This window comes from Muntiacus reevesi, chromosome 4, assembly GCF_963930625.1.
Source record: "Muntiacus reevesi chromosome 4, mMunRee1.1, whole genome shotgun sequence".
NCBI lineage: Eukaryota > Metazoa > Chordata > Mammalia > Artiodactyla > Cervidae > Muntiacus > Muntiacus reevesi.
Window position 1 is genome coordinate 103,158,275 of NC_089252.1, and position 16,821 is coordinate 103,175,095.

Consider the following 16,821-nt stretch of genomic DNA (forward strand, 5'->3'; position numbering starts at 1 on the left):
TCAAAAAATAGAAACCCCTTATCTTTTGTCATCAGCTGATAAAAGGATTAATTAAGCAATCTTTATTCCTAAGAAGTCTGCATCAGATCTGTCTCTGAACATGAAAAGTTATCTTAGGTTTCCTGTCTGGGGCAAAAGAAAAAAAAAAGCTTGAGAAATAGATGACAATAGTAGTAGAAGTGAAAAATATTATAAAGATCAGCCATTACTCTCTGGGCAAATCTCAACCGTAAAGAATGATAAATGTTTTACAGTAAATGTTTTCAATAAGTCAAAGAATCCAGGAGCCCTGTTATACATTGATAAACTTTTACTACTTTTCAGAAGCAGGTCAATTTTGGGGGAGAGGGGACTTGGCAGAAGTTTACCCAACCATGTTAAATTTCTAAAAGTTTGTGAAAATGGTCAAATCCTTGGAAGTTCTATGGATTGACTATTTATACTTGACCAGAAATGGCCTTAATGTTTATATGTTGAAGGTTTCAGTAAAGAAAACAGGGTCTTTGCATTGCAGCATTAACATGTTTTCTCTGAACTCGACATTTTTGTGGAGTACATTTCCAGTCATGCATCGTTCCTTTGACTTTTTCCTTGTGTTGTTTGGTCGTCTGCATTCATTGTTCACGTAAAACTCATAACATTATGAGTTTAAGCATTTTGTTTCCCTTTGACAACTTATAAACTTACTCAGAAGAGATGATAATCTAAACAAACAAACCATATAATAAAATGTGACTATGTATAATTCATAGCACACTGAAATGGGGATTCATTTGCTAAAGTTATAAAAATATATGATATGGATAATAGGGATGTGAAAGCATCATATATCTGTGGAGAAATTATTCTGGATATTTTAAAATTTAATATACTATTTCATATGCATGAGGCAATGTATAACTGAAATATGATTATCCTGTGTTCACTTCATCATAGAATTTTCGGAAACTGTCAGAGATTCCACAGTAATCAAGTCCCCTTAGTAATACAGAAAAAGATAAATATATGGATCAAATCTCTACAACAAAAGAGCCAGAAAATCTTTTTATTACAAAGTCTATTTCCTAATCCACTCATCATCTCACTTTTTAAAAGTGAAGTCTATTTAAGCAGAAATCTCAAGCAATAAATAGACTTTAAATTTCCCCTTTGAGGGTGTTTAAATGGTGATTGAGTTGGCTATTTGTGCATTGGGTGTATGATATATATTCTTGACACATATATGAATGTGTTCTGCAATATGTTATACATGCATATACACATCAAGAAATGAGCTTATGAATGGTCCTTTTTATATAATGAACATTTTTGTGATCATAAAGCAGACCCCACGATAACTCTGAGAGAATTTTGTTGGCTCCCTGTGGTGGTGTTTGAGTCATCTCACCTCGCTGAAGTATGCTAGGTCCTGAAGGAGGACTGCCACTACACCTGGGCATGAAAACTGCCTTTCATTAACTCTGAGGAGCTGTTATGGAGTTGAGGGCATCCCATATACTATGTCAGCAGATACATACTTGACCCTCTCCCTTTTAGTGTAAGGCATCTATGGAACTGGAAATCCTCTAAAAAGTAAGAGGTTCATATATTGATGTTCATAGTTTCCATGAATATGACTTAGCTAGTTTAATAGATGAACATCTGTACAACTCAATCTAGTGTCTTTCAACATAGTTATAATTAAGCTGCAAAGTCAGTGAAAGCATGTGATTTCCTTAGACTTTCAGATAGACACCATATACTGAAATTTGTAGATCAAATCTGATAAATAGTTTAGTATTATTCCTGACAACAGTTTAGCATTCTGCCACGTCACCAGGATTAAAGTAACAAATATGGTTATCTTGCTGTAAAGGACCTATTTAATTTATGAAAAGATAATTTATTTCTAAGTATTTACATGTCTTATATTATCTCCTACATGCATAGTACAGTGAGATTAAATAAGGTAATTATAATATAAATATTTTTATACCTAACCTGCAGTAATTATTTTGTTATTTTTGGCCCTCTACATCAACTAAATTCAAAAGTTTAAAATACTTTTTCTAGTAGCCTTTAATTTCTGCTAATAAATAATTCTGTAAAAACCTCAAGTACCCATCACCTTAAAAAGAATTGAAGTCTATATGAAATATTTGAAAATATAAGCCAAAAATTTGTGAATATACATATAAACACATCATTTACTCTTGGAAAAATAAGCAGCTATAAAAGCTTAAGGAGTGTCTGGGCCTCCTTTTAAATAAAAGGGTATGTGACTTGTGAATAAAATATAAAGGGTTACTAAATGAAAGCTGAAAACATAATAGTTTTATTATGTCATAAATAAACCATGAGTTCCCAGTGAAGTTTTGCTCAAGATTTGTGAGCACTCAGGTATTTTTGCCAAAAAATCTATACAACATCGGTGATGTGTTTAGCTGAACAGAAACCTTGTCTGCTAGTGACAGTGGAATCCAAATTGTGATTTAAATCTGCTTTTGTCTTATAAACAATGCTAGAAATTGGTTAAGATGAGTTTTTAACAGAAAAGTTTGTGGAGGACATTCATACACATAGTTGCTTTTAACTCTTTACTGCACTATGTCAATTTAAGACATTTCCAAATAGTTTGTGTTGATAATGGTTACTAAAGGCAGAAAAGGAACTTCTTACACTTTCCACCCCACCTCTTAAAAACAGCTCCACACACCTGGTCAGCCAGATTTCAAACTCAAGGCAGCTGCCGAAGGCCTGTGAGCACTGTGGCCCTTATAACCACCCTGTGTCTAAGATGACCATCTCATTGTCAGGCAGCAAGGTTGTCAGGATGTGTTTGTTCCTTCCCATCTTTCCAGTTTTGCTGATGAACTCCAGCTTTGTTGTTGGAGCTTCACTTGTAAGAAAATCTTTACTCATATTAGTCAGTATTTAGTGTTCAATATGTAGATGTAAATTTATCTTATATGACTAGAAATCATTTGAGAAGCAATAGCATTTCAGGATGCTATGATTTATGTTTTTTAAGTAATTTTCCAATTAATATCATCTTTGAGGAAGGTATTTTTTAAAACCACAGTAAAATTATCATTTACTTCATCAAAGTTGAAGAAAAATAAATTCTTGGTCTTCAAAGGAATGTCTTGGCTTAAACGCTTACAGTGTTTCTCCTTCTACCCCTTGACATTGAGTCCCAAATTAATGATGCAGGTATTTAAGATCTATAATTTGAGGATGCTATTTAAAGTAATATTTAGTACATTTAAATCCACAAACATTTATGTCTTCTCCACCAAATAGAAGGACATTACAGATTCTAAAGGACTTGGAACATAATAGGATAGACACTGAAAACTGTATTTTTAAATTATGAACTACTAGTAGGAACTGGTAATAGACAATGGGTAATATTGTATTTTGGTTCCCTTTAATCTTCCTACTGACTTAATTCTTTTCTTTTCCCATTTACTGTTAATCCTATAATGTCTTGCTTACTGATATTTTGCTATTGCTAACCTGCTGTTTGCTAATCTGTATTTTTCTAAAGTTAGACTGAATAGAAAAGTCAAGCTTATGTTAATATAAAAGAAGAGCTATAAATTCAGTGATAAGATTTAATTAATCTTTTATTATTACCATCTTTGAAGTTCAGGTAATAAATTGCAGGCTTGGCCAAGAGCACTTCTTCTGATTCATTGCTAGAGGCCAGCACTTCATGTATCATCAAAAGTGGACAGGTTTCTTTATTTCATGGGTTATTTAACTTGAGAAAGGGAAAGTAACACAAACCTTAAATTTCTTATTCCAGCTATTCTTTTAAAGGAGCCAAAATCAACATTTCTATTTCCCTAGAGCCTCTCACTTTCACTGTGGAATGTTTAGAAACTGAAATTTCTTCTTTTTTAACCACCAGTTTGTCTGTGCAAGTGCACTGAATTTGTTGAGCTAATGCTGTTTTTCTGGATCTTTCCTTCTTTCCCTGTCTGTGCTTCAATGCCTCCCCAACTTTGCAATGTAGCAAGCTGAGCAGTTGTTCAATCAGATGTACAACCCAGTAAGTCATTTCTGAAAGTTCCCGCTGTAACATATAAAAGCATGAGGATCCATTGATCACATGTCACAGTGTGCCATATTGGGGAAGTTTTGAAAATATTTATGAATCTCTTCCCATTTCCGTTCTGTCAAAAGAAATGACCTGTTCAGAGGCCATTGCCTTTTCTTTTGTCTGTGAAATTTAAAAATTAAGAACTCAAGGAATATTGCCAGCTCTGGTATTACCTCTGTCTTAACTCTAAGGTGATAGAAAAACTTAGGTCAGCTGCAGATTTAGGCTCATGAAATTCTTTGCCACATTCTTCAAACAGAGTTTTCTATGCCCAAAGGAACAACATTTGTAAAATAGCTAACAACTCAGTGTATGTTATATTTAAGTGATAGAAGTTAAAATAGATTTAAATTTTAAAGTAGGGCTATGCCCTTTGAGATTGCTAAATGCCTAACATTATTATGGGTTTTGCAAGGGTTAAAAACATATCATTTGAAAACAATCTAAAATATACTATCCTAATAACAGTAATAAGTTTGATTATAGCTTAATGGTACAAAAACAAAAAACAGGTAACTAGTAAAAACATGTGTAAAATAGCCCAGATGCCACTGCTAGTTTTTTGTTTGTTTGTGTTTTACCCTAATGACAGGTGTGTATCTATATGAAGCAGTTTGTTTCTTTAACTTATTAAAAAGGAGAGAAATTTTGTCAACTCAGATGTCTTAATGGGAGAAATAATGCATAAAAGTGAATGGGATTTGTCATTTGGCAGATATGATCTGTGCTATCTTGCACTCTAATTACCTCTTGTTTATAAATTCCCATTATGGGAAAAAGGAATAGCAGGGATAAAAGAAACAATTCACCCAAAAACTTTTTGTTAAGTTACTGCTCCTAGTTGTATATAGCATAATACACAAGATGCTTCGGTGTATATATTCAGATTCAGCCTCCACCCTTCATCCTTGAAAACAAATTTTGCCTTAGGAAACAGAATTCTTCAAGCCTCATTGGAGCATCTTTATTAACCTCTGTTCCCACGTATGATTTTTAGCAGAGGAACAGAAACAATCCAAATTTCTTCTCTTAATATTTGAATGGACGTGTTAATCAGTAGGGTCAAGTGAGTGGAGATGTGAAGACAAATTAAAACTGGGATAGCTTCATGCATGAACATTAACCCTGAAGAAAGTATGTGTTTTCTTTAGATCATTTTAAAGAGATGTAAAGTAATCACACTGAAATTGTATCACACTTACTAGTTAAGGACAGGAAAAAACCAAAGTATATCAGGTTTTGGGGTGTATGGAGGGCAAGTGGGGAGGGCTTTGTTGCTGCAGCAACTCTGATTTACCAAAACTCTGATAGGAATTCACCATCCGTGTCAGGATATGTAGGGCCGAAGAAGCAGTTCTGTTAGCTTGTAGACCATTTCCAGAGAGAGTGATGACATGATGCTTGCTGGATTTTGCCTTTACTCTAACCCAGTGATGGGTCTTTAGGATGCAAAGGCAAACTTTTCAGTCCTTTATGTGACCAAGTCAAAAGTCATGGACTAATTTTTTCTCCGTGAGTTAACTAAGCTAACCCATTGTTTGGACATACTGGGAATATAGCCAATTAATATAGGTTATTATTCTTTTTAAAAAATATATTTTACTGAAGTATAGGGGATTTACAATGCTGTGTTAATTTCTGCTCTATAGTAACGTGGTTCAGTTATACATATATATTCTTTTCCATTGTCTTTTCCATTATGGTTTATCACAGGATATTGAATATAGTTCCCTTGTTTATTCATTCTATATGTAATAGTTTGCATCTGCTCATTCCAAACGCACAATCCATCCCTCCCTCCCTCTTTCCCCCTTTCTGGTTGTAGATAAGTTCACTTGTGTCGTATTGTATATTCCACATGTAAGCGATATCACATGGTATTTGTCTTTCTCTTTCTGATGGACTTCATTCAGTGTGATAATCTGAAGGTCCATCCATGTTGCTGAAAATGGCATGATCTCATTCTTTCTGTGGCTGAGTAGTGTTCCATTGTTTGTTTGTACCGCATCTTCTTGACCTGTTCACCTGTTGATGGACATTTAGATTGTTTCTGTATTTGGCTTTAGTAAATAGCGCTGCTGTGAACATAGGGGTGCATGTACCTTTTTGAGTTATAGCTTTGTCTGAATATATGGCCAGGAGAGGGATTGCTGATCATATGACAACTGTTTTTAGGTTTTTGAGAAACCTTTATACTATTTTCCATAGTGTACTGCTGCTGCTGCTGCTGCTAAGTCGCTTCAGTTGTGTCCGACTCTGTGCGACCCCATAGGTGAAAGCCCACCAGGCTCCCCTGTCCCTGGGGTTCTCCAGGCAAGAACACTGGAGTGGGTTTCCTTCTCCAGTGCATGAAAGTGAAAAGGAAGTCGCTCAGTCATGTCCGACTCTTAGCGACCCCATGGACTGCAGCCCACCTGGCTCCTCCATCCATGGGATTTTCCAGGCAAGAGTACTGGAGTGGGGTGTCATTTCCTTCTCCATTTCCATAGTGTATAGTTCATTATTTTAGCTCCTCTTGTCTGCAGATATTCTGAGTTCAGTTTGTTTTTCAGACTGATAGGTATACAACATGATGAATTTTCTATCCTTTATGGAATTTTAAAAAAATTGTCTTTTTTTTCCCAGTTATAAAAATAAGATTAGGGCCACAGTGAAGAGTTTGCCACAATATGGATGGATATAGGAGAAAATAAAAGTAATAAGATGTCTTACTGCATGGAAGTGATAACTAGGAACATCTAGGTTGTTGCCCACCCAGACATCTTTTGACTGACTGTCAGTTTTCTTTCATCTTCTGTCTCCTTTTCTGCCTTTTTCCTTATTTCTTTCCTCTCTCTCCTTTCCTTCCCTTTTCCTTTTTTCTTCCCCTTCTTTTTCCTTTTTCTTTCCTTTTCTCCTTAGCTCCATTCTTTCTTTTCTCTTTTCCTTGTCTAATACTCTTTATTTTAAGTGAATTGTCAAAGCTTTTATTGACTTTTATATCCTATATTTGTTACATATCATCAAAATTTTCTCATATATTCTTCCAAAACACCATTTTAATGGTTGTATGATATTCTACTCTGTGTACTCATTCTCCAAACATTAGTCATTTCTTTCTTCTATTTTTTCCTTTGCCAGTATAAATAATAGTCCAAAGAGCATTTTTCCATATTAATTTCCCCACATTTCTATTTTTTTAGTAGAATAAAATGAGGGGCCAAGGACTTATAAAAGCTCCACATGTCACATGGTTCTTCCAGCTCTGAACAAAGGCATTCTGTCACATCTAGACCAACACACACAAAAAAGCTATCATTTTACATAACTTTGACACATTCATAGGTGGAATATTTTTCTCATTTTAATTTTCCTTTCATTAATTACTAATGTAGTTGAAGTTTTTAATTCATTTATTAGCTGTTTGTAGTTTTTGTCTGTAAATAATTTTAAGTGATTTAAGCCCTTGTTTTTGAGCTTTTTGTTTTGCTCAGTAGATTGTTTGAGTTATTTTGTGCTTTATATGGAGGCTTTCTCAGATTTATGGCAAGATTTTATGTTTTTAATTTTTTAAATTTTTTGAATTTTTTTTCTATAGAGAACTATTTTTGTGTTCTTGACCTGTATTTCCCTTTAGGATTTCCTCATTGCCTTCATGCTTAGAAGTCATCCTTGAATTTCATTAATATTCACCTGTATTAGTTTTTTTAAATGTTACTTTTTATATCCATTTAACTACATCTATCTTTAGATTGTTTTGCTTCATGTTGAGTGGTGAGGTTCCATTGCTTGTGGGATCAGAATTTTATTTATTGTGGCTTTATAATACTTTTAAACATCTAGTGAAACAAATACTATCCTACTTCTTTCTACTTTTTATTCACTTTTTTTTTATGTTCTTAACCTTTAACTTTCCATCATTCCAAGTAAACTTTAGGATCACCTTGCTAATATAATAGCACAATTATTGATTTTAACTTGATTTGTATTCAACCTCCAAAATAATTTTAGAATGATGTTGTTCTGATATTTTTTCTTCCAATTTATGAACTTGATACAGCTTTTCTCTATTTCACTTATCTTTTATAGTTAAGTTTTTCATTTTCCTGTTACAGGCCTGTGGTATTTCTTTCTATGGATAGCCTAAGGCATTTCTACGGATATAATTTTAAAATTACTGTTATGAATTGTGTGTTTCTCCTTTTGTTTTCTAACCAGTTATTGGTGCCTAAGAAATTTATTTTATTCTTATTTATCTTAAATATGGCCAACCTACAAAATTTGGTGAGCTATAACTTGTTTTTGTTAAACAAGATTATTTTATAGTCAGCCCTATGTCTGTCGGTATAAATTAAAGCAGAAAAAATAAGAATTAAGCTTTGAAGTCTTCCTGGGAACATTTTTTTCTTAGAGTAGAAATAAACTTTCTACTTTTAGAAACTTTTGACTTTTGTCACTCCATTTTGTTAAGTGTTAGTCTAATGCCATTTCCTAGGAGCCTAAAACTTTGCCTATATATCCCTACTACTTATAATAATAACCTTTCTGCAGCTTAACTACCAGTCTCTACTCCTGAATGAGTTTTGTCTTGTCATTATAAACACTGTGCCGTTTCTCTGTGGTTGAGTTCTTTGCTTCCTTTAATTCTTAATTTGAGACAAGTAATATCATTTTTTTCATCAGTCTGCAATACCTTCTTTGCTGTAGCCCTAATGGTTATTGTGCTCAGGGATCATATCCAGAAGCCTCTTATAAATTTTTAATAAATCTTTAAACCTTCTGAGTCCTAAATTTAGTGCTTCATTTGATACCCACATTGCTGTCGGGCAAATTTCTGATTTGGAGGTACTGGGGGTAACCTTGCTAGTGGCCAAGACACATTTGAGACCCCTCTAATGTTTCTACACACATGAGTACCCCCTGCATGATCATATCCTTTGAAATCCCATCTCTTCTGCCAATTCATCTTTACCAGGGCTCATATTTTACATAAGGGTTCACAAGAAAAAGACCATTTTTCCAATCCAAGGGAAAAATTTTTTTGTTAATATTCAGTGAGTTCTTTGTGATTTTTATGTCATTGTAGGACTATGTAATCTCAGGGACATGATAGCCTAAATTATAAATGCTTTCACAGTCCTTGTGAAGGTACAGTGGCTTCTTTTTATGATTTTTTTAAAATCAGTAGCTAAAAGTTATTTGATTCACACATACACTAGCTTCTCTGACACAATGTAAAGTTACAGCTATTTAAGAGAGAATTCGGAGCATACATGTAGCATGTACTAACACACATATATACACAAACACAGATGCCTCACATTTAATCTAGATTTTCAGTACCTAGAAAACTCAAATTATATTCAAAATAACACTTAAGATTTGAAATTAGAGTTTTATATCAGACCATCCAGATAATTACTCATTTTTCTATATTAATTTTAGGAAATTCCTTAGTTAAAAGGTATCATATTAATAATTATATATTTGTATGAAAGGTCTTAAAAAGTATTAAGCATGAATTGGTTCTTTTTATTTTGTACAAGGGTAACTTAAGAAAATCATTTTGAACTTTTACTTATATTTATTATAAATATCTAATTTGTTTCATCTATGATAAGAATTTTCTTTTTGGAATAGTTGTTATAATATGCAAAATTTGAATATTCTAGATGTAGTTAGCTGGAATTGTGCAAGAATAATTTCCTTTAGCACTAAGTAATGTAAGACTTAAAGATACACCATTATTAGTTCCCAGATGTATTTTTTAGACTCAGCTATTATATTTGGTATTAATTAATTAGATTTAAAATAAAATTTAAATTTTACAATATTTTAGAGTTCTATAATCACCCTAAAAACTCTGTTCTAAAAAGTAATATTTTGTTCATAACTCGAAATTATGTGATGATTGGAACTTCCTTTAGAAGACTGAAATAAAATATATCATTTAGAGTAGTTTATATACCTTGTTCTTCTGTTAAGATATGAAGGTGTTGTTAATAGACACTAAACCCCCAAAGATGTGTAATAGAGAATCATATTTTTACAGTGCATAAATTTAACAAATATTGCTAAAACAATAAGCAGCATGAAAGAAGAGTCCTCAGATTCATTAGTTAGTGTTCTGCTTATACTTTATAGTCATGACTAATCATTTGTTTGAGAAAAATGATTTTTTATTAAAATTGTTGAGGCCCATCTCAAAGAGAGAAAGTTATTTAACATTATCATTGAATATCCCCTGCCTAGTTTCACAGCAGGCTTCTGGACTAAAGTTAATACTTTCCTTTCTAGGCACTTGGAATGATGAACTAACATTTTATTGAAAATGATCAGTGGCTAGCTTTCACAAGAGTAGTGTTAATAAACTTGTGTTTTGTCATATTGGTAATTGGTACTATCAATCCTGGTATCATTTTAGGCACGTTTGCTTTTAATTTTGATTTGGATATAGTATTAATCTGAAATTTTGCCCTATTTCCTGAAATAGTTCTAAATTCTTTCATTAAAATAACCACTAGGTATTGTTATATACTCCTTCTCCTGAGTCATGACCAAATTTCTCTTTTGTGCTTGATTCAGACTTTCAGAACCAGTTCATATCAAAATACCAAGCTTGCCCACATCTCTGAGGCTCCAAACTTTGTTTTGATTGTTCCCATTTGTGACAAATTTCCTTACATATGGAAACGGAAGAAACATAATTGGGGGACCCTCAAATTTTACTTCCCTAATTTGTAATACAGACATTTTTGAAATGTTCCTTTCTCAATTTTCGGTTTCTATAAGATGCTTGAAAGTTGCTCTAAAAGTTACCAGAGATATTTTGAAGCACAACCAGATACCTGGATTTGCTTTTTAAACTGACCTGTTTAATTGGAAAAAGGTAAATCTCTAATTAGGGGAAAAAAAAATGCTCACCAGTATTCCTTTGGTTTTAATGACTGTTGTATGTCTTTGAAAGTGATAATGTGGTTAATTATATTTATGATAATATGTTCTGAAACCATTAAAAAAAAAAATCCACAACAATCTGCATTTTTCAAGAGCTAGATTCCTGATTAGTGAATGAAGCTGTGTCTTAGATGAAAGGAACTGACAATTGCTTCCTGACCTTCTGGGGGAACTAATTTAAAACCAACAGATTCATAAGAAGTACTTACTGTGTATTTTCAGCCTAAACCTTGAATGGGTCAGAATGCCATGGTAGGAATTTGTCCAGGTAATGATTTATTCAAATATATTATGTTTTTGCAGTGCCTAAAGTACATTAGGCCCAAATATCTTATCTACTTTTGACCCACATCAGAGGCTTCCTGTCCAGATTTAAAAACCCATGTTTTAATTTGAAAAGGCAGGAGTACTCCCTAAATGCAAAGAAAGTGCTTCCTTCTCTCTTTTTTAAGAGGAGGCTCTGGCCTTATAATTTTGGACAAGCACTGACTTTATAAACTCAATTTCCTCATGTTTTTCTTTAATCCCCGCCCCCCATGTATATATATCACAGTATAAGACACTCATGCTATACTAGTTAACAGTTTCAGCCCATCCTCTGCAAAGTTGTGATTCGTGCTGAGTATAGCTGGTTAAATTCTATGGAAGACTTCTGCCTCCACTGCTTAGGTTGGATCAGGACTTGCCAGTCTCTAGGTCACGTGAAACTGTCTTCTCTTGGGTCTTCACAAGGACCCTAATGAATACCCCAAATCAGCTTGCAGCCCTTCTATCTCTGTATGACTCTTTCTTACCATTTTGTGTTGACTTAAATAGTTTTCAAATCACATCTATCTACAGCTTTATTTAATAACCTTGTCAAGAATTCTGGCACCCATGTCAAATGTGCTTTGACATAACCTCTTTTGCCCAGAAATCAGTAGATATTGATATGAAGATAAATAGTTGTATTTAATTCAAAAGTGTTCTTCAGGTTGTCTGTTCCTTTTAAAAGAAAGAACCATTAGCACCTACAAATTCACAACAGACAGCAGGCCAGCTGTAAACTTGGCTGTGGTCTTTATTTTAATAACATGACCTGGATGTGGCATCACACGACATAAACAACTGTAGATTCATGATTGTTTTTTTCTAGGTCTTCTTAACCTTGAAATGTTCCACAAGTCCCTTAACCACACTCACTTGCTAGGTTTAAAGACTAGCAATCTGTCTAATTTCTCCCCATGCTGAAAACTTGCTTGGGTTTATCACCTTCTCTTCAAGCAGCTAAATTAAGGAATGCACTCACATACCTATCATGAGCACACTGCTTTTTCTGAAAACTTAGTAAGGAGGCTTCTCTAAGGTGCATGTAGTACCTTGTCTATGGAAAACTAAACAAACATCAACTTGGCTGTATAGCAAGCCCACTGATGGGATACATACTATGAAATAATAATCACAATAAAACCCCAAATGAATAATACCTCCCCCATGTTTGCCATTTTCTAGTTTTTGCTGTCCTTAGAGAGGCTTATTTCGTTTGTCCATAGTCATAAGACGCAAAGTCAGATTTAAAATCTAAGTCTTACAACTAGAAATCCTGTACCCCTCTATTAAAAATCATGATAATAATTATCTTAGGAATAAAAGCAACCAAAATAAACCACAGCAACTAACTGCTAGTTTTTTGTGAATCTTCAAATCTGAGTTGTGAAAGGAATTTTCACTCATTAGAAATAAGCTATTAAGACATTTATTCATTTATTTTGAGTGCTCGTAGCTGGTCATTACTTAGTTCATTCTTTTTGGTATGTCACTGGTTGAGTAGTGTGAGCAAACGGCCATGGAAAGGTTTTTAGCTGCCATAGAGTAATGGTATCAGAGTCTAAAGGAGAGAGAATTAACATAAAATATTTTTTCTTTCTCTTATCATCTAAAAACTGTGTATTTTAAATGCTTTTCTATTAAAAGAGTAATGAGTTGATTAGTAGTATCACAAATAGAAGTAGTTATATGAAGCATTTTGTTTTAAAAATGAGTATCTACATTTTTGATAAGAGATTAACAGATTTTGATATTCATCTTAATTGAAAATAAAATTATTAGATGAATAAACTCCTAAAGGTATGTTAGCTCAGGATTCTCTTTCAAATTATTTTAATTATAATGAAAAAAACTCACTAGTTCTATTGTATTCTATTATAATGAAACTCAGTGTACATACTAAATAATTAGAAATTAATGTTTTCTGAAAAATGTGGATAAAAAAGCTGCCTGATACTGTGTTGAATTGATATATTTTTCCAAGTTCTTTTGCATAGTTGAGTTTGTGAATAAGTAAATCTTAGACTAAAGAACATGAAAGCAAATTATTCCCCATCTATCCTCATGCTTAAATAATATGTTACACGCAAAAATATCCTTAAAATAATTATTTTGTCATAAATAAGAAACTTATTTTTCTTTATACTAATTTTTGAATTTTTTTCTACTAAATCATTGCAAAGACTGTCAACCTTCTAACAGTACTATTAGTCTTAATTTTTCTAACCATGCATGTTTCATTTGACCCCACAGTAGTTGTAGCTTGCTTGCCTTGTTTTTTCCCTGAAATTTTTTTTAAAAAGTGTATAAAAATCCAATGGACATCTGTTTTACCTGGAAGACAGCAGGACAACTTAAGTCCTAATAAACTGTTAACATTTTATTATTTCACACATGGATTTTGGAGATATATACAAATATGACCTCTTTGAACTCTCTGTGTTGAATGTGCACTGTTGTTAAACTACTTGTTTTTTCCCTGCCTGCTCTTTGAAGAAGTCAATTAGGAATAATGGGAAACAAGGGGTAGGCAAAACATTGCAGTGCAGTGTTATTTTCACCTGTCTGGGAATATTTCAGCCAAAAGTTTATTTTGGGAAAAAAAGAAAAGAGCCGTAACACACTGACACACACACACAAAACCACAAATACTTTGGCTGCAAATTATTCTGCAGTATTGTTACTGTGTTGGTGCCTGTGTCTGTTCTCGTGTGTACAGCTGCCCTCCACCATTACCCCCTCATGCATGTGTTTGCGGATTCTTGTCTGTGTGCTTGTTCATGAGCTAGCTCATCCTCCTCCCGGTTCAGGTTAATTTAATCAAAAGAGCAAGAATGTATGGGTATGACTGTTAGCTGAAAAGGCCTTCTGCATTTTCAAGCCTTTCTTTCATTCTACATCTTCTGCTGAAATTTCTCAGTGGAATGAAATGTTCAATGATCAGTCATCCAGTCTCTTATATGTTACCTGACTTTACACATGTCCTCGATGATTCTTGGAGAAATAATTTAATGTTGCTTTATCTCAATTTCTCTGTATTGGAAAAGGAAGCTGTTGGTATGAATCACTTGCTTGACTGTGAGGAGTTGAACTGTCTGAGGTCCTTGCCAAAACACCAGAAATAAGCATAGTACTGTCTCTACCTCCACCGAGGCCCCCTTTCTTGTAAGGGGGAAAAAAAAGCAAAAAATAGCATCATTTAATGAAACAAAATAACAACAGTAAAAGAAACCCACCTTAAAAAAATCAAGATTTTTAAAAAATAGCTGAAATTTGTGATTTTTCTAGTTTGTCTTTTAACTGACAGTATACCCATAATTCTTGATAGTTTTTTTCCCCCCAAAGTTAATTTCTGGACCATTGGTGACTGTACTGTCTATTGTTCTAAATTGTTATCTTAACTACATTCTTTAAAAATATAATGTTGAAGGCTCATAATATTGAAGATGACTCCAGGATGAACCCAGAATTTGCAGACCGAATGAAACAGCTTGACAAGGAGGCGTCTTACTACCGTGATGAGTGTGGCAAGGCCCAAGCAGAAGTTGACCGGTTGCTGGAGATCCTCAAGGAGGTGGAGAATGAAAAGAATGACAAGGACAAGAAAATTGCAGAACTTGAGAGGTAAACTTTGCAGTCATGTTGTAAATTGTCAACAGTGAGTGAACATTAGTTGCTTAGTTGCCCATCACGGGGTATGGTAAATTTGGAATGTACATTCACATTTTAAGGAAGAAACAGATTACTTATGAGGAACATGGCCTGTAGGAATGATGTTGTGTTTCTGTGAGATACTCAGAAGTTGTTTGGGTTATCTTTTGAGGACTTGTATACTTCTTCAGTGTTTTCAAAAATAATGATCAACTTTCTTGAGTGATATCCATAATCTAGCCTTTGGGCCAGCAAAGTGTGTAAGAGACTGAAGTTGTGACTACCTGAAACCTCAGTTTTTTCTTATCAAAAACAAGCATTTGTTATTTAAGTTTGTTTTAAGCATAGAATATGGAAGAATATAGTTGGGAGTTCTTTCAAGATGGGGGAAATAGAAAGGAGTTCATATCCTTTGGATATCTTTTAGCACACCACAGCAAATTCATCTTGGAACTTATCTTTTAAGAGGCCCTTATGCCATTTGGTAAATAAATATGTTTACATAAGGTCTAAGGCAGGCTGAGTTGATAGCAAATTCTGTCTAAAAACAAAGAGGATTATATCAGAGCTCCAGGGTAATTATATTTTCAGATAAATCTATTGTATTTATGTATAGTATAGACTCTAAAATTAAGCTTTCTATCAATGTTTTCTCCTATATTTCATGTAAGGAAAGAATTTCTGAATAATCTTATGTAACTCCATTACTTTTGAACATTGCTCATTGGTTCAGCAGTAAGGCAGAATTTGTCTTTCCTAGATTCAGTCCATATGGAAGAGATCAGCAGATTTTGAATAAATCAGTGAATGTTTGCCAGCTCTGATCAAGACACTTGTGAGGCCTTAAAGGACCTCAAGACATATGCAGAATAGCTCTCTATGACCTTGTATTTAGACAGATCATGATCTTTAGTGACAGAAAGAGTTGGGTTCAGGTTTTGCTTCTGCTTCATGCCATCTTTATGACTTTGAATCTTCTTAGAAGTAAATCTCTAACAACCTATTAAAATGTATCACATTTTGCAGGTACCAAGTCCTGATGTAAGGTGAGGCGGTTATATCATTGTGAACACCTGAATGCTAAAACAGATTCTCAACATTATTTAGCTCTGAATTAAGTGGATGGGTTAATTCTTAATAAAATTTCAACATTTTAAAATTTAATGTGTAATATACCGAAACTCCAAAACATATTTCATTTAAAAATCTTAGTATTAATTTGATGGTAATCTGATTTTTGTCCAGTATGGCCCATTTTAGAAATTATATCAAGACTTCTTTTCTGGTAAGGGTACAAATTAAAATCCTTATGGGCTTCATTTGAATTTCAAAGTGCACAAGTATTCTGCCAGCCTACTGATTATTAAAAATACTATTAATTTAGATGTATCTAGATGTCTATTTTGGGACTATATTTTAGGACCAAACCTTTTTCTCAAAAAGATAGTTTGAAATCACAGGGAAGTTGTGGTCATGTCTTTCTTATTGCTAAGAAAATTGAGACTCTGAAAGATTGAATGAAAGATAGGTCCTGTGGTCAGAAAAAGAGAAAAGTATAATGTAGGTTTCCTGACTCGTAGTCCACTTCTTTGAGAAGTGAACCATAAAGAAGATGCCCTAGATAATATTACTAATTGTAATTATAATCATAATAGGTGATATATATTTTTATGCTCACAGTGTACCAGTTACTGCGCTAGGCACTTGACCTGCAAATACTGTATAACAATTAATCCTGCCCACAACACAAGAAGTCTCATTGTCATTACTTTTTAGATGAGAAAGCATTTTGTGAATTAAGTGACTTCCTCAAGGTTGTGGAGTTTATAACAGTCAAAGTC

At 33.5% G+C, this 16,821-nt stretch overlaps 1 protein-coding gene across 1 annotated transcript in view; it reads left to right on the plus strand.

Annotated features, from left to right (window-relative positions):
- Positions 1-16,821, plus strand: part of ERC2 (ELKS/RAB6-interacting/CAST family member 2) — a 919,595-nt gene that overhangs the window by 415,773 nt on the left and 487,001 nt on the right. Inside the window, exons 10-11 of the mRNA XM_065935028.1 lie at positions 4,001-4,036; positions 14,760-14,953. Of these exons, the coding sequence (XP_065791100.1) occupies positions 4,001-4,036; positions 14,760-14,953 (230 nt within the window). The remainder of the gene's footprint in view (positions 1-4,000; positions 4,037-14,759; positions 14,954-16,821) is intronic.